This window comes from Odocoileus virginianus, chromosome 24, assembly GCF_023699985.2.
Source record: "Odocoileus virginianus isolate 20LAN1187 ecotype Illinois chromosome 24, Ovbor_1.2, whole genome shotgun sequence".
NCBI classification, from domain to species: Eukaryota; Metazoa; Chordata; class Mammalia; order Artiodactyla; family Cervidae; genus Odocoileus; species Odocoileus virginianus.
The window spans coordinates 1,068,179-1,090,706 of record NC_069697.1 but is presented as its reverse complement, the minus strand read 5'-3'; the positions used below and the strand labels follow the sequence as shown (position 1 = coordinate 1,090,706).

Here is a 22,528-nt window from a genome sequence, read left to right as displayed (position 1 = left end):
CATATCTGAGGTTGCTGATGTTTCTCCTGCCTATCTTGATTCCAGCTTTAACTCACCCTGTCCGGCATTTGTCAGGATGTCCTCAGTCTACAGGTTAAACAAAAACAGGGTGACAGCAGACAGCTCTGGCATACTCTTCTCTCAATCTTGAACCAAACAGTTGTTCCATACATGGTTTTAACCGTTGCTTCTTGACCTGCATACAGGTTTCTCAGGAGACAGTAAGATGGTCTGGTATTCCCATCTCTTTAAGAGTTTTCCACAGTTTGCTATGAGCCACACAGTCAAAGGCTTTAGCATAAACAATGAAACAGAGGTAGATGTCTTTCTGGAATTCCCTTGCCTTCTCTATGATCCAGCAAATGTTGGCAATTTGATCTCTGGTTTCACTTCATTTTCTAAACCCAGTTGGACATCTGGATGTTCTTGGTTCGCATAATGCTGAAGCATGCGATTTTAAGCATGACCTTACTAGCATGGAGATGAGGACAACTACCCAATGATCAGCACATTCTTTAGTACTACCCTTGTTGGGAACTGCGATGAGGATTGACCTTGTCCAATCCTTTGGCCACTGATGGCTCTTCCAGATTTGCTGACATACTGACTGCAACACCTTGATGCCTAAAGCATCATCCTTTAGGGTTTCCAACAGCTCTATTGGAATTCTACTGGGCTTCCCTCGTGGCTCAGATGGTAAAGAATGTGCCTGCAATACAGGAGACCTAGGTTTGATCCCTGGGTCTGAAAGATCCCCTGGAGAAGGGAACAGCAACCCACTCCTGTATTCTTGCTTAGAGAATTCCACAGACAGAGAAGCTTGGCGGGCTCCTGGGCCCATGGGGGTCACAAAGGGTCAGACACGACCTAGCGACTAACACACACACTGGAAATCCATCGTATCCACTAACTTGATTAACATCAGTGCTTCCTAAGGCCCACCTGACTTCGCGCTCCAGAATGTCCGGCTTTGGGTGACTGAACAGCAGAGGGACCAAGGATGTAGGACGAGCAACAAAGCTCACCATCATCACCCCTCAGAGGACATTTATGGAACATTTATGAACCAACAATTCCATGTTATAGCTCAATCCTTACAAAAATCATAGGTTCTATATTATTATAACTACATCATTAGGATGAGGAGAGTATTTATGGGCTGAGAAATCTGAAAGAGGTTAAATAACTTGCCTAAAGTTGAAGACACATATAGTAAGGACTGATTAAGGAGTGGTGTAGAGTCTGAAACCCAGGCAGTCTGACACCAGAGAACTGTTCTCTTAGCCACTGCACTACAAAGTTCCCACATTACTTTTATTACTTCTCCTGTTATGTTAATCGCTTCTGGTACAGACTTGTATCAAGTCAAGGAAGAGTCCTTTCAGTAATCAAGATCACAAGAGAAGTTCTGATCGCAAAAAATCTAAGATGGCCTTCAACGAAACAGCTGTTAAACCACCAGACTAGCATGAAGCAGAAGGCAAAGACTAGGGACAGTCTGAGTTAAGGAGTGGTGGGAAACAATTCTGTACTGTTTGTATAGAAATGAAAAATTAAATTTTAAAGCATACAGATTTACTCACAGATGGACACAAAGATATGCGTAAGAACATTCACAATACTATTATTTATAACATGGCGGGTGGTAGAGCTGAAAGGAGGAAAAGGAAGGTATGAACCTAAATGACCACAAAGAGAAATTATCAAATACAATCTGCAATATTCATTCTATGGAGAACAGAACTCAGAAGCTGAGAGGCAGATTAAACAGAGAGGCATACATGGAAAAAACTCCCAATTATATATAAAATAATGACATTTATATTTTTTAAAAGTGTCTCTGTGCGTGCTATATGCGCTAAGTCACTTCAGTTGTGTCCACTCTTACCTGTGTAAAATAACAGACAACAAGCTCTGGAAGGACACACTTCAATGTTAGCAAAGGTTACTTCTGAGAAAGAGAAGGGAACAAAAAAAGGTTGAAAGAGAAACTGTAACTTTCTATGTTACTGCTGGACTTGTTTGAATATTTCAAAGTGCAAAAACAGTGTTACACTGCTTCTTAAATTCTGTGGTTCTATTAATACTAAAGAGATTCTGGAACTTCAGTGAAATAAATGAGCCCTCTTAAAGAATCAAATGCAACACTTCACCTAACTGAAGCACATCAAGCAGCTCTTTCTTTCCCATAAACATGTCAATGAAGTGTAGCCTTACTCTTTTTCATTTAAGAAAAACTTTCCTAAGTAATTCAGTTGGGAAAATATTTAAAAAGTACTAAAGCACCAGGCACCTCATCAAAAAAGTCAAAACTGTACTACCCATCTCATGTTCTTAACTTTTTAGCACTTTCTGAGGGACACATTACATGTCCAAAATTTGACAATTCTAAACCGTGACTTGTACTGTCTTTAGAAAGCAGTTATGTTCATCTTTCTGATTTGAAAAGTATGATGTTAACTAATACAAATTAATTCTGCAGAAGGAATAAAATTTGTAAATTTACCTTCATGTCTACAAAACTTCATTAAGTCTTATTAGACTCAAAGGCATACAAACATAAATAATCACTAGTACATAATTTACTTCAAATATAACATTTAGATCTTATTACCTCCATTTTTAAAGAATTAACTGAGACACAGAGCTGTTAAGTGACTTTATATCAAAGTAAGAAGTGGATTTCAGATTTCCTGGCACCTTCACTCATTAAATCTCCATGATTACTGTCTCAAGAATCTACCAGAAAAATTTTACATAGCTTCCTTAGAAGATGGTTTCTGAAACTGCTTAGATGCAGAAAATAATGCTGCTTCAAGGACTAAAAACAAAAAAACAGGTTTTTTTGCCTGCACTTCTCAGCTTGTGGGGTCTGAACCCAGGCCCTCAGCAGTGAAAGCACACAGTCCTAATCACTGAATCACCAGGGAATTACCTAAAAACAATTTTTAAATGCCTTTAATTTATAGATCAGTGCAGCAGCTAACTATTTAACAGTTTGGCCTTAAACAAAAACCCTTCATTCCTCCCCCATCTGAAGGCCTAAACATTTCACAAGAAAAGTTTAGCCCCTCGTATAGCATCTTGGTTTGAATCATTTGTTTTAATATGATAACCCTTTACTCTACTTCTTTTGAGGGCATGATTTTACTTATTTTCTATTCACAGCATATATATGTTCATCACCACAGTTTATGGGTACACGCATATAATAAAACACAGTTGTATCGATTACTTGAAACAGTTCAAAATCAGAAACAGAAACAAAAACAAAAAAATCAAAAAAAATCAAAAAAGAAACAAAAATCCAATTAAGAATTTGATTTTAGGGAATTCCTTGGCAGTCCAGTGGTTAGGACTCCACCCTTTTACCACAGGGGCCTGGGTTCAACCTCAGTTTGGGGAACTGAGATCTGCAAGTTATGTAGTGAGGCCAAACAAAGAAGGAAAAAAAAGAACCTGATCCTCTTGACAATAGCATGAAGATGGTATTTCTTCATTGAACTCTACAGTGAATTGACTCCTGAGGAGGATGAGACGACCACAGGACATTCTGCTTCCTCCATGTACCAATGGTACTGATTAACACTTGAAAAGCTATCTAAAAGCTTGTTTGATATGAAAAATTATTTTGTTACAGGGAACAATTATGATATCAGGAATTTCATCTAAGGTAATATTCAGTACTTTTAGTGAAACAGGCTTCCAATTTCCTTACTCTGGTTTTATTAATAATTTCTAATGTAAAATAAAAAGAAAGGTTCAAATGCTATCATTGGCCATGTAATATTTCTACTATTCATTACTTTACAAAGCATTTCTACATTATCACATTTGATCCTCACAATTCTATTAGATACATGTTATCACTCCCACTTTGCAATTGAGGCAAAAAAAGGCAAGGAAGTAACTTTTTTTTTTTTTTGGCCATGCAGCATGCAGTATCCCAATTTCCTGACCAGGGGCCACACCCATGTCGTCCTCAGTGGAAGCACAGAGACCAACCATGGACCACCAGGAAAGTCCCAGAAGTGATCTGATCAAAGTTCTTCTATTACTCTACTTTGGCCACCTGATGAGAAGAGCTGACTCACTGGAAAAGACCCTGACGCTGGGAAACATAGAAGGCAAAAGGAGAAAAGGGTGGCAGAGGATAGCATCATTGACTCAATTAATGGACATGAATTTGAGCAAACTCCAAGAGATAATGAAGGACAGAGAAGCCTGGCGTCCACGGCTCACAAAGAGTCGGACATGACCTGGCAACTGAACAAAAACAACAATTTCCATTATTTCAGGGTTGACACTCAGGTCTGCTCGGACAAGTTTTATTTGTCCAAAGGGTACACAGTGGAAAAGACAATCAATTTAAGGCTTAGCATGTCTGAACACTGTTTCAGTATCATATGTTAACTCTTTGTGACCCCATGGACTGTAGCCCACCAGCTCCTCTGTCCATGAAATGCTCCAGGCAAGAATACTGGAGCAGGTTGCCGTTTCCTTCTCCAGGGGATCGAACCCAGTTCTTCCACATTGCAAGCAGGTTCTTTACCATTTGGGCCACCCGGGAAGCCCCTCATCAGTGCAGGAGACCTAACAAATCACAGGGCACTAGGGAGAATACTCAGAAGAGTCTTGCCTCAGCAGTGGGGCACTGCGAGTCTTACATTAAATGCTGTGCTGATAAAAAACAAGGTCCTACTGTACAGCACAGGGAAATATATTCACTATCCTTTAACAAACCATAGTGGAAAAAATAATGTGAAAATATATATATAAATCCCTCTGCTGTACACTACAAACTAACACAACACTGTAAGTCAACTATACTTTAACAAAAACAAACATAAAAGCTGTGTTGATTACATCTAACAAAGTTTAAAAGCAAGTCCCAAAGGTATCAAATTGTTTCCACACAAGTAAGTGCCTTCTACGATAAAACTCAAGAACATTTTACAGAAAAAAAAAATATGTATATAAAATTCACAGTAATGACATCTGGCTAAAAAAAAAAAAAAAACCCCCACAAACTACCAGATAGATTTTGCATCTGGTACCAAAAAAACAATCAGAAAGATATGACTCACAGTAAGGGGGAAAATCAACCAACTAAATATGACACGATTAATAAAATAGGGAAAGACACTAAAACATTATTATAACTGAGTTCTCTATTGTTCAGGACACTAGAAACAAGTTACAACTTGCTAAGACATCAAAAATAGATCCAAACTGAACTTCTCGAGATGAAAAATACAATGTCTGAGATAAAAAATACACTTAATGGGATAATGGCAGATTAAATATTTTAGAATAATAATGAACTTGAAGTTACAGTGATAACTATATAAAACAAAACACAAAAGGGGAGGGGGCTGAGAAAAAAAGTGAACAAGGCACCAATGAGCTACAGGGAAATTTCAACTGATCTAGTATATGTATTAATGTAACTGATGTACCTGAAAGAGTTGACTGAGAAAAGAAACCAAAAAAAATCTTTTTTGATAAAATAACTGCAAAAGTTTATTCAAATTTGACTAAGACTGTAAATCCATAGATCTTAGTACCAATGAACTCCAAAATGAAAGCAAGAATCAAAGAAAATCCTTTAAAGGCCCACTGTAATCAAATTATGCAAAATCAGTAACACACAGAAAATCTTAAGTCAGCCAGAGGGAAAAAAAAATAAGTATAATGATTATAGAAGATTCCTTTTAAGAAACAATGGAGATCAAAAACAATGGAGCAATGCTTTTCTTAAATCACTTTATTGAGGAATGATTGACATATAAGAAACTATACATATTTAAGACATACAACTTGGTAAGTTGTGTATAAATATATACCCATGAGACCATCACCATCAAGCCACAAACATACCCATCACCTCCCAAACTTTCCTCCTTCCTCCTTGGGGGAAGACCCAGGGCAACAAAGAACCAGTGCACCCATAATTAAATAAAAAATAAAAAATAAAAAAACAATTTAAAAGAGAGGTAAAGACTTTTCTAGATATATAAAAACTAAAAAACTTCATCACAAACAGATCTACATTACAAATGTTTAAGTAAGTTTTTCAGGGAGAACAGATTACACTAGAAGGAAATCTGGATCCATACAGAAATGACAGCCACCAAAAATGATAACTATGTGAATAAATATATATATATTTGTTAATCAAATCCCCTTTTTTAAAGCCTAAATAAATAAATGAATACATGTGGGGGCTTCCCTAGTGGCTCAACTGGTCAAGAATCCTCCTGCAGTCTGGGAGACCTGGGTTTGATCCCTGGACTGGGGAGATCCCCTGGAGAAGGGAAAGGCTACCCACTCCAGTATTCTGGCCTGGAGAATTCCATGGACTGTATAGTCAGTCCATGGGGTCACAAAGAGTCGGACACGATAAGCCACTTTCACTTCACTTTCATACACACGTGGACTTCCCTGAAGCATCCATCTGCCAATGCAGGGGACAGAGGCTGGCTCCCTGGTCTGAGAAGATTCCATAAACCGTGGGGCAACTAAGCCTGTGCACTGCAACTGCTAAGCCCGCGCTCCAGAGCCCACAGCCACAGCTGCTGAAGCCCACCCCTGAGCCCGTGCTCCACAACAGGAAACGCCGCCGCAGTGACAGGCCCAGGCCTCACGACCAGAGAAAGTCCACGGTCAGCAACAAAGACCCGGCACGGCCAAAAACAAATGGATTTTTAAAAAAGAATGAATATATGTTTTCATGGAGTTTGCATTATATGCAAAAGTAAAATAAGAAAAATAGCACAAAAGTTGGGAGAAGAGGAATGAAGTATAGTGTTCTAGGTTCTCGTATCTTATGTGAAGCAGTATAACTCCTGAAGGTAAATGTCATAAGCTAAAGATGCATACTATAGACATTAAAGCAATCACTAAAATAAGAGTTAATAGTTAACTGTCAACAAAGGAAATAAAACTTAGACTAATGAAAACTACTTGATTAGTCACAAAAAAGGCAGACAAAGAAAATGGAACAAAGAAGAGATGGCACAATAAAAATTAGCAAGATGATAAGACTTAAATTTAACATCTCATTAAATACAAATTACCTAAAGACTCCAACTAAAAAGAGTATCAGATTGAAAAGTAAGCCCAAATTCTATGCTACCTGCAAGAAAAGCATTTTAAATATAAAGACATAAATAGATTAAAAATAAAAAGGTGAAAAGATATACTAACACTAATTAGAAAACAGATAGAATGGATATATTAATATCAGACAAAAATAAACTTCCGGACAAAAGAAATATTACTGGTTAGAAAGATAATTTCCTAATGATAAAATGGTCAATGGTTCAAGATGATCTAACAATCCTAAATATTTATGCACCTAATAAGACTTTCAAAAAACGTGAAGCATAAAGTGACAGGACTGTAAGAAGAAATAAACAAGTCCACAATTACTGTAAAATTTCAAACCCCTCTCAATAACTGATTAAACGATAAAAAGAAAATCAGTAATAATATAGAAGGCTTGATAACACCATCAACCAGCTGGACCTAATTTATGCTTACAAAACATTCCACCCATCAATATTCATTTGAATACTCATTTGAATGAGTATTCATTTGAATACTCATTTGAATGAGTATTCATTTGAATACTCATTTGAATCAGTATTCATTTGAATACGTGAAAGAATACTCATTCTTTCAAATATACACAAAACATTTGCCAAGACAGATCAAAAATTGAGCCATAAAGCAAATATCAATAAACTTAAAAGAATTCAAGTACATTCTGTGACTACAATAGAATTAAATTATGAATCAGTAATAGAAATATCTTTGGCATATTCTCACATACCTGAAAATTAATAACATACTTCTAAATACCCAAGGATCAAGAAGAAATCAAAGGAGAACTAGAAAGTATTTGAACCAAATTAAAATGCAAGCTTATATTAAAACCTGTGCATGGTCTGTGCAATGCCACTAAAACAGTGCTTAGTGGGAAACACATAGGGTTACATGCCTTTATCAGAAAGGAAAAAAGGTCTCAAATTAATGACCTCAGCATCTACTTTAAGAAACTAGAAAACGAAATGCCAATTAAACCCAAAGAAGGCAGGAAGAAATAAAGATCAGAGTAGAAATCAATAAAATACAAAAAAGAAATAAAACTGTTAAAACTCTAGCCAGATAGATGAGGAAAAAATAAATGACACAAACTACCAACATTCGGAATTAGAACTTTAACATCACTACAGATGTACACAAGTAAAAAAGACACCAAGAATATTTATGAACAATTTATACTAATGAATTTGACAACTTAAAACAAATTTAAGAGACACAGCCACCAATACAAACAAGATGAAAAAGATAATCTGTCCTGAGTAGTACAGTATAAATTAAGAAAATTAAATTTATAGTCTTTTTAACAGTGTTCAAATAAATGGATACCCATGTGCAAAAAAATAAAACTTCAACCCTTACATCACACTACATACACAAATCAAACAGGACAAGACTTAAATGCAAAACTTAAAAACTACAAAGCTTTAAGAAGAAAATTTAGGACAAAATTTATGTGGCCTTGGGTTCAACAACAACAAAAAAACTTAGAAATGATGCCAAAAGCATAAAAGACTGGTAAATCATCGAATTAAAAACTTCTCTTCAAAAGACATTAAGCAAATGAAAAGTCACAGCTCAGGTGGAGAAAATACATGCAAGTCATGTTGGATGTGTAATAAAGGACTTATATCCAGAACATAAAAATAACTCTCAAAATTCAGTAACAAGAAAATGAGCAAAAAAATTTTAAATTAAAAAAAGGGCAAAAGGTTTAAACAGACACTGCACCAAAGGGATGACATAAAATCACATAAAAAAATGCTCAACATCATAAGTCATTGTTTTGCTGTTTTTAGTTGCTAAGTTATCAGGGAACTGCAAACTGAAACTATCTATTAAAATGACTAATTTTTTAAACTAACATGCCAAGTGTTAACAAAGATGTGGAGCAACTAGAACTTTTATACACCACCAGTGGGAATGTAAAATGGTTTGGAAAACAGTTTGGCAGCTTCTTAAAATCCTAAATATCCAGTTTACATTGTGCCATGTGCTTAGCCTGATTCTTTGTGACCACATGGACTGCAGCCCACCAGGCTCCTCTGTCCATGGAGTTCTCCAGGCAAGAAGACCGGAGTGGGTCACCATTTACTCCTCCAGGGAATCCTACTGACCCAGGGATCAAACCTGCGACTCCCATGTCTCCTGCACTGCAAGTGGATTCTTTGCCTGCTGAGCTATCAGGGAAGCCCAAAACTAACATTGTGATCCAGCTATTCTACACGTAGGTATTTGCCCGACAAAATACAAAGCATATATTCATACAAAGACTTATACATCAATGTTCACAGAAACTTTATTTGTAAAGCCAAAAGTGAAAAAGAAAAATAGATCAATGAATAAACATACATACACCTATATACCTATATGACAGAATACTACTTGGCAAAAAAAGGAATTACTAACTAATGATACATGCAACAACATAAATGAACCTCAAAATAATTATGCTGAATAAAGAAAGTCAGGCCAAAAATAGAGTACATGCCATATAATTCCATTTATATAAAACTGCAGAAAATGCAAACTAGTCACAAAAAGCAGCTCAGTGGTTGCCTGTGGACAGGATGAAGACAGTGACAGATTACAATATGTCAAGAGGAAACTTTCGAGTGGTAGATATGTCATTATTTTGATTTTATTGATGGGTCTATATTGTATTAAAGGTTATCAAATTATACATACTATATGCTACTTACTGGTTGCCAATTAGTACATCAATAAAGCTGTATAAAAAACAGGAAAAGTCTATTTTACACCGTAAAACCCAATATAAAAGTGAACACATGGCAGAAGTATCCTACTGGAAAAAAAAAGTTGCTGATCCTGTCTCAAAAAATTTTTTAAAATTCACACCTTATCTATTTTTCTTTGGGGATTAAGTGTCCATAGGGAGCAAAGACTATCAAGCACATTCAAAGACTTGCCACTTGGTGGTGATAAGTCAATTATCTAAACTTAATTCAACAAACTTTTATTGGGCACTTATTATGTGCCAGACACCATGGAGAGCAGAAAAAATAAACAAGATAAAAGTTCCTTGCCTGGATGTACCTGGTAATTTTATAAAAAAGGTAAAATCTTTACACAAGCTAGAGCATTCTAACTTCTTCCCACCCTCCTGGGAGGGGAAAAAAAAGAATATGTAAAGGTACTAAAAAAAGGAGAAAAGTTCTCTATTTGGAATAAAATGGTCTTAAATATTTGCTAAGATGCCTAACTAGGTAATTATATTTATAAAACTTCCAATCACAGCCTGGGACATTTTGACATGACATGGGAGAAACTGCAGATTTTTTTTTTCCTTTACCAAAGAAACCATGTCCAACACAACTCATTAAAAGTACTCTGGGAACCACAGCAAATTATTTAGAATAAACTTACTGACCTCTTAATTTAACAGAAATTAGAATAAAGTTGCACAATACAATGGCAGATAATTTTTCATTTTGTTCCTACACTTACTGGAATTGGATTTTTATCTGTATTATTATAATCTTTATTTTCAAAAGCTAAAGATAAAACATTCAACTAATATTTGAAATTTACTCTTAGGTTTTAGGGATAAAATCCTTGCCTTAAATCTCTGTCCAAAACTGGAAATTCAACACCTACTATACACAACATACATTCTGAACTTTAGCAACTGTGAATTTTGAAGCTAAATTTAACAGCAAGAAAGTTACAAAATTCAGTTTCTTTAAAACTATTCAGCATATAAGTAATTTAAAGTTTTGATTAGAGATGTTATCTGCAGGAAATGCCAGAATAAGCCCAGAAACTCTAATGAGCAATATATAAGCAATATATAAGACTTTATGTCTCCACTTGAACAACCCACAGGCATCTTACACTCAGTATGTTTTATCCTAAATCTGCTCCTCTGATATTCCCAACTGTAAGACAGCCCCTCCACCCAGTACCTAAATGCCTCTTTCACCATCCCCATGCCACCTCCTAAAACCCCTCAAACCTTCCCCTCTGACACTAACCCTTCATCATTTTTAGCCTGGGTTACTAAAATAATATCCTGATCACTCCTCCCCAATCTAGTCACCTTCCAATGATCTGTGTAAACCATACAGTGTTTAACAACTGACAAAAATGACCTTTATAAAAAACGTATGTCTCACCATACCACACCTGAGCTTAAAATTCTTCTGACTCCACCCTTTACCTCTCCGGAGCACCTGTCACTCCGAGACACTCAGTGCTGTGGGCCCTCGGAACTCCCCTGTTCCTCAGAGCCGTGTGCCTCTGTGTGTTGTGTGCATCCTGTTCCTTCTGCCTCGAACACCCTTTTATACCTTCTCTCTGCAAACAACTTCGACTAACTCCTTCAAAAGGACACAAGTATAGCCTATCCAAACACATCCAATCATCTGCATTCACCTAACCTGATTTAAGTTTCTTTACTCATTCACATTTACTTAGCACCAACTAGATTTGGAGATAAAAGGTGCTGGTGGAAAAACATACATCATAAAAAGTGTCTGACTAAGTAGGAATGTCATGTAAGTCAACGATCATAGAAGAATGTGATAGAAGTGTACATAGGATCTTGTATGAGATGTCAATTACAGTTATTTCTTCAATAGTTATATAGTGAATGCCTACACTGTGCCAGGCACAGAGCAAGCTTCTGGGTAAAAATAAGTAAGATTCAGTCACTGCCTTCACAGCGATCTAATTGGCGGTTAGGACAAGAAAACAGATAAAAGCAACGTATGGTTTAATAAAGATGTAAACAGTTGCCAGAGCAAACCCTAAAGGGAATGGCTACCCACTCTAGTATTCTCACCTGGAGAATTCCATAGCGCAGCCTGGCGGGCTACAGTTCATGGGGTGGAAGAAAGTCGCACATGACTGAGCGACCAACACCTCCACCCTACACAAAAGGGGTGAGGCAGGATGAGAAATCAGAAAGACTGTAACTAGAGTGACATACAGCCCGAGACCTGAAGAATGGCAATGTTACCTTAAAGAGGGTGTATGTTCTGGGCACCAGGCATGTGTTCTATGCAGAGAGTAGTTCCATGAATGGCTGCAACCCAGATCGGCAAGCAGTGACCAACAGTTCTGACACAAGAGCAGGAATCGGATCAGATCATATGTGTCAGTCGCTCAGTCGGTTCCAACTCTTTGCAACCCCACAGACTGTGGCCCACCAGAATCCTCTGTCCATGGAATTCTCCAGACAAGAATACTGGAGTGGGTTGCCATTCCCTTCTCCAGGGGATCTTCCCAACCCAGGGATCGAACCCAGGTCTCCCGCATTGCGGGCAGACTGTTTACCATCTGAGCCATCTGGAAAGCCTCCAGTGACTACAATGTTTTTAAGACACGCTCAGGAATTTGGGAGTTTGGAGTTTACCCTGAAGACAATTATTTACCACTGAAAGTCATTAGAAAGTTCTAGCAGAGGAATGCCATGTCAGACCTGCCTTTTCAAAACCAACACACCAGCTGCAGAGCCAAGAAAGAACAGCTGCAATAATCCAGAGAGGAAGCAATTCATGGTGGCTTGAACCAAGGCAGCGGCAGTGGGATGAGGAAAGGCAGATGGCTTAGAATGGTAATTACAAGGTCAAAATGACATTACTTTGTGACTGATTAGATGTGGGAGGTGAAGGAGGAGACTCCAGGACAAAACTGAAAGAGAGAATACAGAAGAAAGAATGCAAACAGTGAGTTTATTTGGGGCATGTTAGTCAGTAATGACTGTGGAACTCAAAGCAATGTGGAACACAGGTGGTTTTAGGAGTAACAAACCACACAAATTCTTAGAGTGAAGACAAAGAGACACTGAGGACAGTACAACTCTCAGTAAAAGGCAGGCGGAACTTCACTGCCTCCTAAGAGTGTCAGTGTGCCCAACCATGTCAGACAGGAAGGCGGTAGACGAGGAACAACGAGGTTAAATGAAGGACTTCTCTCATGCCAACGACCACAGACACACCACAGGCTGCGCAAGAAACAGTCAACACATTTCCAAAGGATTCCCTTCCTTTCATTTAGTCTCAGCAACTAAGACCCATCAAAGCAAACAATATTTAAATTCTTTCCCCAAGTCATGTTTTTATTAAATCACAAACTGAAATGACTTCTTAAAATGGCAAACTACTGTGCTGTGTCAAGAATAAAGAACTCAGCACACAGAAGGTACTCAAATGTTTGTTAAAGAATGCCAGAAAAATAAGGAAGACATATTCATTGTATCCTACACCAGGAAGATACCACCGTTAAATAAGATCTAGTCTAAGAAGAGGACTTGCCTGTAGCTCAAACAGTAAAGAATCTGCCTACGATGCAGAAGACCAGCGTTCGATCCCTGGGTTGGGCAGTTCCTCTGGAGAAGGGAATGGCAATCCACTCCAGTATTCTTGCCTGGGGAATTCCATGGACAGAGAAGCTTGGCGGGCTACAGTCCGTGGGGTCACAAAGAGTCAGACACGACTAAGCAACTAACACACACACAGTCTAAGAAAATTCTCCAGGAAAACCTACCAGATAATAAGAATATCAATCTTTCTTAAGCATAGGATTTCACAGGACTATAAACATTATCTAAAGGAAATGGAAAGGGCCAAATTTAAGCTACAAAATAAATTCTTACTAAAAAACCACTAAAAAAAAAAACCCGGGGGGGGGGGGGGGGGGCGTGGGGAAACAACAGGTGACTTCCCAATTGTTTCAAGCTATTTTCAACAGAACCAAATTCTAACAGTAAAACACACAGGCCTAGAGAGAAATGTAAATATACTAACACAGGACTTTTCAACTCCAAAACAAGAGTGCTTTCAGTGAATCCATCACTCTTCCTCTAGTCCCCCTTCATTTGTGTTTTTTTCCTATTTTCTTGCTGTTTCCTCCTCAGTGAATACATCCTATGTGGCGGCACTATGCCAGGTACAGGGGAACCATTTCAGGCCTTGTGCTCATGAGGCTGAGTCCAGTCTACAAGCCTCATGAAAACAAATGTCACTATTAACAGCACCACTTCAAAAATCTGAAACTCACTGAATTTACTTAAACAAGATAAGGGGGTGGATTTTAGTGAATATTTTCCTTCTGAAGAACTGAAATCTGTAATTTCCAAGGTAAGGACTATCTAATGTATCCCTAATGCCTAGAATAGTGCCTGGAAAAAATCAGGTGTTTAATAAATATTCTGTAAATGAATAAAAGGAAACTGCAACCCTCATAGGCACTGGGTATAAAGGCCAAAACCTACTTCTAACTATCTCTTTTCTCCTGCCTCCTTTGTGATGTCAACTTATTCCATTAATTATCCTAAAGCAGGACAGCTTTTGCAGGGAGTGGCCCTATTTCTCCCCTAAAAATTCAAAAGACGATCTACATGAGAAGATCTATCCGCATACAGAAGGATCTATACATATACACTATACATATAAATCAAACCATCAGGCTGTGCACCTTAAGCTTATATAGTGATATGTCAATTATTTACTTTCCTTTTGCCTTTTTTCCCTCCAATTTATTTTACATTATAGTGCTTTAGTATTTTGGGGCAGCTTTAATCTCTGTAGAAAATGGAAGCAAAAAACAAATATTCAACTACTTCCAAACAAATAATAACCTTACAACTTTAAGACAGTCTGAAAAATCCTCAACAATAATCATAACAGCAGTTAACATTTATTAAGCACTTATCTGATACCAGGCACTATTCTAAATGCTCTAAATATTAACTCATTTAATCCTCTCCACAACGTGATGATGGAAAATAATCATTAGCTCCCATCCTACTTCATTAGCTCCCATTTCTCAAATGAGAAAACTGGTGCACAGAAAGTTCAGACATCTGCCCAAAGTAACACAGCTATACAATGGTGGAGCTCGGTTCTGACCCCCAGCAGTCAGGCTCTGTCTCCTTCACCACCGCCCTACTGGGACAATTTCTCATTCATCAAAACTACATGACTTTGGAGGGGGGTTGGCCACACCATGCAGCATGCAGAATCCCAGTTCCCCAGCAAAGGAAGCGCAGAGTTCTAACCATTTGACCCCCAGAGAATTCCCCGTGACTTCTAAAACAAGATATTTTTCAAATTCTAGAAAAACACTGAGAATTAGAACTTAAAACTCAACATTCAAAAAACTTAGATCATGGCATCCTGTCCCATCACTTCATGGCAAACAGATGGGGAAACAGTGGAAACAGTAACAGATTTTATTTTCTTGGGCTCCAAAATCACTGCAGATGGTGACTGCAGCCATGAAATTAAGATTCTTGCTCCTTGGAAGAAAAGTTATGACCGACCTAGACAGCATATTAAAAGGCAGAGACATTACTTTGCAAACAAATGTCTAGTCAAAGCCATGGTTTTTCCAGTAGTCATGTATGGATGTGAGAGTTGGACCATAAAGAAAGCTGAGCACTAAAGAATTGATGCTTTTGAACTGTGGTGTTGGAAAAGACTCTTGAGAGTCCCTTGGACTTCAAGGAGATCCAACCAGTCAATCCTAAAGGAAATCAGTCCTGAATACTCATTTGAAGGACTGATGCTGAAGCTGAAACTCCAATACTTTGGCCACCTGATGCGAAGAACTGACTTACTGGAAAAGACCCTGATGCTGGGCAAGACTGAAGGCAGGAGGAGAAGGGGACAACAGAGGATGAGATGGTTGGATGGCATGATTAAGTTGATGGACATGAGTTTGAGCAAGCCCCAAGAGTTGGTGATGGACAGGGAAGCCAGGCGTGCTGCAGTCCGTGGGGTCACAAAGAGTCGGACAAAACTGAGCAACTGAACTGAAATTCAAAAATGAATTTCACCCTCATACCAAAAACCATATTCTAAACCTTTAAAATTCTACCATACTTAACCACTGACTTGCAGGGAAATCGGTAACACCTACACAGGATCTACACACTACATGCCAGGCTTTGTTCTAATACATTTCCTTATCAATCCTAAAAATCCCATGAAGTGGATACTATTATCATTACTGTATTACAGATAAGGAAACTGAAACAAAGAGACATTAAGTAATTTGACTGACGTCACTAGTGTGAAGTTAGTTTTTGAAACTGGCTTGGGTCTCCAGAGTCCATGCCATAGCTGTTATCTTACACTGCTTCTCCATATGACAGAGATTAACTTCCTCACCACATGACTTCGTAGAATCAAAGTTTCAAGCAAGCAGACTCAGTAGGAAAGTTACTCTACATCCTAGATCTCAACACCAGGAGGTTCTAATCAATAGAATTGGGCTGTGACCCAGCATCCATAGTTTTAAAAGTACCACACGTGATTCCTAAAAGTCTTGGTTAACATTCACTGCCCTAGGTTTCTAATTAGACAGTTCTTAGCTGAACCTTTGGGGTGGGGGTGAGGAATAAATAAATACAGAGACACATATACACACTCTTTCACAAATATACGTGTGTGTTTTCTTTCCTATCTTCCTTTTCCCAAAGAAACAAGACTGAGAAGTAGAAAAGCATAAGATAAAGCCAGAAAGTCAACACAGATTTTTAATGCCATGTTAACCAGCCTTGAGTATTATTTTAATGGTGACAACAACAAAATGAATACTTTTCTGTTTGTTTTTTTAAAACAAGAGAATCACACTTGTGCACTAGAAAATAACTAGTGGTTGTGTAGAGAGGAGATTCTGGGCAAAGAGACTGTAGAAAAGAAGAAAAATCTGCAGAGAACTCAAGACTAAATGTCTGAATGAACTAAGCGCTGAGAATGAAGAGGATGCAGCAAACTTAAGAAATCTCTTTAAGGTAAAACTAGTAGGATCTGATCAGTCCTACCATCTTATTGATTAAATGCTGTTACAGAAACGGACATCTCCAAGTTTGTTTTACATGCAACCAAGTAAATGATGACGCCATTAACTAGATCTGAACTTGCTGAGGAAGGAGTAAGCAGGTTTCACTGGTCACAACAGAATTATTTGAAAGAGGGGCAGCCTTTGGCATGAAAAAATAATTTAGGGGCAGCGATGAGAATGGGTGTAAGTTTGCAACGTGTGAGAATAAATGCGGTGGAGAAGTAGAGTTAAATAAAAGACGCAGTCAGGTTATGAAAGGTATTGAGTGCCTGGAAGGAAAGGGTGAAAAAAGTCCTATTTCACAACTCCGCTCCATCATCTCAAAGGTTCCATCAAAATCAATCCACACCTGAAAGAGCGAACTGTAGTTCAAATAGAAAGGATCCCTTCTTGGAAAATCCTAGATTGGATCAGTCCAGATAGAAAATCTTACTATATGTAATGAGTCAAAGAGAAGATCAGCACCCATCCTAAAGACTAAAACAGACAAGACAACCAAAGATCGAAAACGATGACCATCATTTGAAATATTCAGTATGCAGAAGGACGTACTTTCTTAATGCTTATATCATTTCATATAATCTTAACTCCAATACAAGAAATAATGACTAGCACCACATCCATTCTGGAGATAAAGACCTTGAAGGACAGAGAAGTCATGCTTGCTCAATTTCGCAAGGTCACAATTTAGAGTAAAAGTATTGTGTTATTCTGGCTAGTAGTTCCTACACTAAAGCACAAACGCTGTCACACAATTCAAAATGGGATGCAGAGGGCGGCGTAAAGAAAATGAGTGAAATCAAGGAACGGAGGAAGCTATCCGCGGAAAGTAAACAGTCCTTGGTATGAGATGAGTCATTACCGCACCCAACTGTTTACGAAATACTCCTCCAACTGGAAATGTTGCCAGTAGTATGCCACGGTAGTACTAACAGGTATTAAGACGTTCACTTGGAACATGAATAAGCACTAGGCGATGAAATACCCTCAGCACCTAATCCTAATTTCTAACGAAAAACGAGGCGGTCAATGACCAACTCCGTCAAACGTCACCAGAGTCTCCCATGGGAACATCACAGCTTTGCCTCAGAAATAAATACCGTAACTAACGCCTTCTTAGACAAGCGTGGGATGTTGTAAATCTCCAGCTCCCTGAGAGGAAACATCCCTACTGCTCACCATCACCAATCAACTCGGCAATCTGGTAAAATGGATCCAATGCGCTCCTCTAAGTGCACAGCTGCAAAGCACCTGTTTTTAGCTCCTCCCGAACAGGACAAAGATGCCTTACCAGCGTGAAGCAAAGGAAGGCAGAGGCGAATCAGAGTGACGCCTCAAAGGAAGACAGAAAAATTCCTGGAGTCCTTAGAGTGACAGAAAGAACGACAATCAGAGAAAATCGAGCCAGAAAAAAAAAAAACGGAATAGGGGAACCACCTGTCTCAGAAAAGGCAATACCGATAAAAGCCCCTCGCCCTGGGGAAGAGCGGACCAAACAGCGCCAAGGCCTAGCTAGTCTCGGAGTAGGAGCCGGGTCTCTCAATTCCCGGGCTGAGCCGGCATTCTCGAGAAAACAGCTGACAACCAGGCATCTTCTCCTATATCCTCTACACGTTGTTCCGGATACAGAAAGGGCCTCGCATCCCTCCCAAGCCGGCCTCCAAGCAGCAAAAGCAGCCCTACCCGGAGAAAAACAGGAGTGTCCTCCCGGGGCCGTTACCTACCTTCCCGCTCACAACACCCGCCGTCGCCATGTTTCCTGCGCGTGCCTGTGATGACGTAGCAGCGCCTCACGTGTCTCCCAGACTCACAACAACATCCGGCAAAACTAGGCTGACATCCGGGCGGGAAATGGGCGGGGAGAGGCGGGAAGCCGGAGGGGCGAAGGGGCTGGGGCGGAGCAGCCTGACGCATGCGCGCTGAGTAGGAATCGGAGGCTACTTGGGTGGAGTCTCAGGTACAAGTACCAGTTTAATTTTCCTTGGCGAGTACGGAAGTTGAAGTGGTCATATTTTGGAGTTTGTCTGGGAGCGAGGCTGTGAGCTGTTCCCAGGCCTCTTCAGCTTGGTATGATGGAAAGAACACCATACTGAGACCCAACAAACCTGATCTTGGCTTTGTGGCCATAGGCAAGTCACTTCCACCTTCGGCCTCAAAGTCTCATTTGTAAAATTGAGATAGGGCTATAGTGAAGTTTAACGGAATCCAGCCCTCTCTCCGAGGCGCACACAGAGTTTTAGCCTTCGTGTAAAGTTTCTGACGTTGAGTCTGGTGACTGCCACTGACATATGACCAAGAACAAGGCATTTTGATAGGAACTGCGATAATACCACGCCCTCGTTGCTCCAGAGTTCAGTGCACAGTATCTCATAACTCCTACACAGTTGACTGGAAACAAGTTTTTAAACTCATCCAAGCTTCAGGATGGAAAATGAGAATTACCTATGGAGTGGTTGCAAAGATCTCATGGGACAGTGCATATGTGGTGAGGTGATTTGCTGAGATATTAAGATAATAATTTGTTTTGTTCTCAGTGTTGTAGAAAAATGGCAGAATGATAGGATCCTACCCCTTATCACTCGGCACACAATATGGGACTTCCCTTGCCCCTGGACTGAATAAAAGTTCCCTTTGTACCCAAAACACCTGTGCACATTGAGGTACTTCTCGCTTCCACAGTGGAGAGAGGTTAGAGGCTTTTGAAGTTGGTTGAGTGGTAATCAATGGGAATAACAGAGGAAGGGGGTTGCTGCTTCTGGGAATACTGAAAACCTAATGGGTGAAGGAAGTTGTAAGACCTTAGTTAGGAATGGACTTAGTAGGACTGCATCAGAGATACCACCCATCACTAAGATCCCATGCCCAAGTTTGGTATTCAGTTGGCAAAATAGCTCACCCGCAAAGGATGAACAAGCTGGGGAAAGGAGCATATTAGCAGTAACCAACACTGAGTGAAGACTTGAGGGCCTTCTCCAAGAGTACTGGACTGTGTGACCCCTGGAACCTTCATGCAATCCTAGATGTGATGTGTTGAGCCCTAATCAAGACACAGATTAAGTTTTCCATCAGCTTGGAGTAATGGGGTGCCAGGGTCCAGCCCCAGCAGGATCCAGGGGAACCCTCAGGATGAAGGGCGTCTGCGAGAGAGAGACACATAGGACCGGCCTTGATGGGGCCAAGTCTGCTAGGGAAAGAAAGAGAGAGACCAGACCAGGATATGCAGCACAGTCTGGCAGTTGCTTTATATTTCACCATCGCCTTTATACCCTAAGTTGGTACATTTCTAAAGGGCAGATAAGCACACAGACTTAGTTTAACATTATATCAGCTTGTCCGTCACGAAACCAGGTGTGCTCTGTATATTTTTTGTTTATGAGAGTCTTTTCCCATAGATTTTTTGTACATTATCTTCTGGCCTTGAGATTAGCAGAAAACAGAAAATTGGCAGTTTCATGGTATAGCAAGTCGCAACATAATAGAAATACAATCCTGTTAACATAAAAGTCAGTCTTTTTGCAGAAATTCTCAGCTAAATTTATCTAAAAACTTTAACACACAAAGACTCTGCGGCTCTGGTGAGGCAGCCCCTGTGTAGCACTCTTGGTTAAAATTAACAATTATCTCATTGTTTTTACACTAGGGCTAAACTCTTATTTTACTATATCTTTAACTATATTAACAATAGTTTCCACTGCACAACCTCAGCACATTAACATCAATCAAACATTGATCTAACATCCACTTTTAAAACAATATTTTTTGTATTTTCTAATAGGGCTTCCTTACACAAAGGGCTCTGTGCCTATTAGGGCCTTTTTAATGGTTAATCTCTATGTATAATATCTTTTGGCTTTCAGGCCTGTTGACAATTTATGGCTTGCACCTGGTGCAACTTTAAGCAACTTCAGTAGCCGACCCTGTCTTTTTTGTGGTTAATCTATTTTCTATTAGGTGTCATCTCCATGGGAACTAGATAGGATTACATTTTTACAGAACAGAAATGCAAAGGATTGCAAAAACAGCAGATATGGCACAAAACAGGCTCTTAGTCTAAAAGTTAATTACCTGCAAGAAGTCACCAGCTAATCTCTATCTAAACTATTTTCTTTTAGGCACATTTGTGGCTATAATATTTGTGGAGCTTTTCTCACCCCGCAAAGGGGCCTATGCTTAATAGTTTCTTTTGTTAGCGTACTGTGCTTAGGATGTTTAGAACAATTATGAGCATTTTGTGCAATAAGAGCACACATTTATCAAACAAGCCAGAATGCCAGCAAAAGGGTTTGAATTGAAGCATTTCCTTCATCCCTGGCCCCTTCGTAGGGTACCAGCGTCCAGGAGATTTATTAATTGGGGTTTTAAGTTGGTCTTCATTCAGTGAAAGAGGAGCAGGAGAGCTCTCGGCAGGCAACACAAGAATCCAAAGTAGGGCAAACAAGAACAACAGCAGAAAAGGGGGGAGGATACAGGGTGGGATAGAGGCCGAGGCCAACCTGGAGGGTCCCTTATCCTAGACGGCCTTGCCTGTCAGGTATTTTCCTCATGACCTCGTCATGGATGGGATCCCGGACTGCCTTGCCTGCCCGGTATTTTCTTCATGACCTCGTCACGGACGGGACCTCCCATAATGGCTCCCAACTATGGGGTGTCATTAGAGAAAAATTTTAATGACATCCCTTATGCCCTGTGTTTTGGAGAAAATTGAAGCCCTTAGTACAGTATTCAGAATCCAATCCTCAATAAATGGTAGCTATTATTGATATTTATATGACAAACTTGGGAATTAAAGGCTTTTCATTGAAAATTTGGCAAAATTTGGTTCATCTGCTACTTCATGTTCTTAAGCCTCATCCTCCGACTGCCCCTTAAATTACGATGTTACCTTGAGCTTCCTTGGATTATCCTTGGACTTCCTTCCTTTTTTCCAAAAGCTAATTCTGTATTATTATCTTGATGTTCTGATATCACCTCCTAAATGTTGATGGTTCCCAAATATCTCAAGCCCCAGTCTCTCTCCCTTTTCTAAAATCTAGAGCCTAGATACACTGCCAACTGGAACTTTTAAGTTGAATGGCCCACTCACACCTTAAAAAATCCTAAATCTTTACTACTCAAAGTGTAGTCTGCAGACAAGCAATACCATCATCTCCTGAGAGCTTGTTAGAAATGCAGACTCCTATGTCCCACCGCAGACCTACCAAAACAAAATCGGCATTTTAACACATCCCCAGGTGATTTGTGTATATAGTAAACTTTGAGAAACATGGTCTTAAATGAAACTTAAATTTTGCTTTTCTTCTTTGAAAATGACCACCATCTACTGGACTAGAGATGCAGTCAGAATCCAGTTTCTCCAGGAAAGTACTGCTGTCATGGTATGCCTTTTTGGTGTGTCTTCTGGGGAACATCACCATCATGTCTCTCCTTCCTATCCCCACTACCACTCCTGCAGTTCAGGTCTCTCATTACTGCTGATTTGAACAACTATTCTGGCATCTTCGTTCATTCTCTTGCTTTTGTCTTCATCTTACCCCATCTCATCATTTGTATTCCTACCAGATTAATCTTTCTAAGCATAAACATGATCATGTGACCTCCCTGCTTAAAA

At 39.3% G+C, this 22,528-nt stretch overlaps 1 protein-coding gene across 2 annotated transcripts in view; it reads right to left on the bottom strand.

Annotated features, from left to right (window-relative positions):
* The window catches only part of TBC1D15 (TBC1 domain family member 15), a 73,411-nt gene extending 54,679 nt beyond the window's left edge, over positions 1 to 18,732 (bottom strand). Inside the window, exon 1 of one of the 2 annotated variants that reach the window (XM_070454200.1) lies at positions 18,645 to 18,732. In XM_070454200.1, the coding sequence (XP_070310301.1) occupies positions 18,645 to 18,674 (30 nt within the window). In that variant the 5' untranslated portion in view covers positions 18,675 to 18,732. Of the gene's footprint in view, positions 1 to 1,888; positions 1,923 to 18,644 lie in introns of those variants that run through there. The other variant, XM_070454201.1, reaches the window with a different exon arrangement.
* Between the last annotated feature and the right edge of the window lie 3,796 nt (positions 18,733 to 22,528).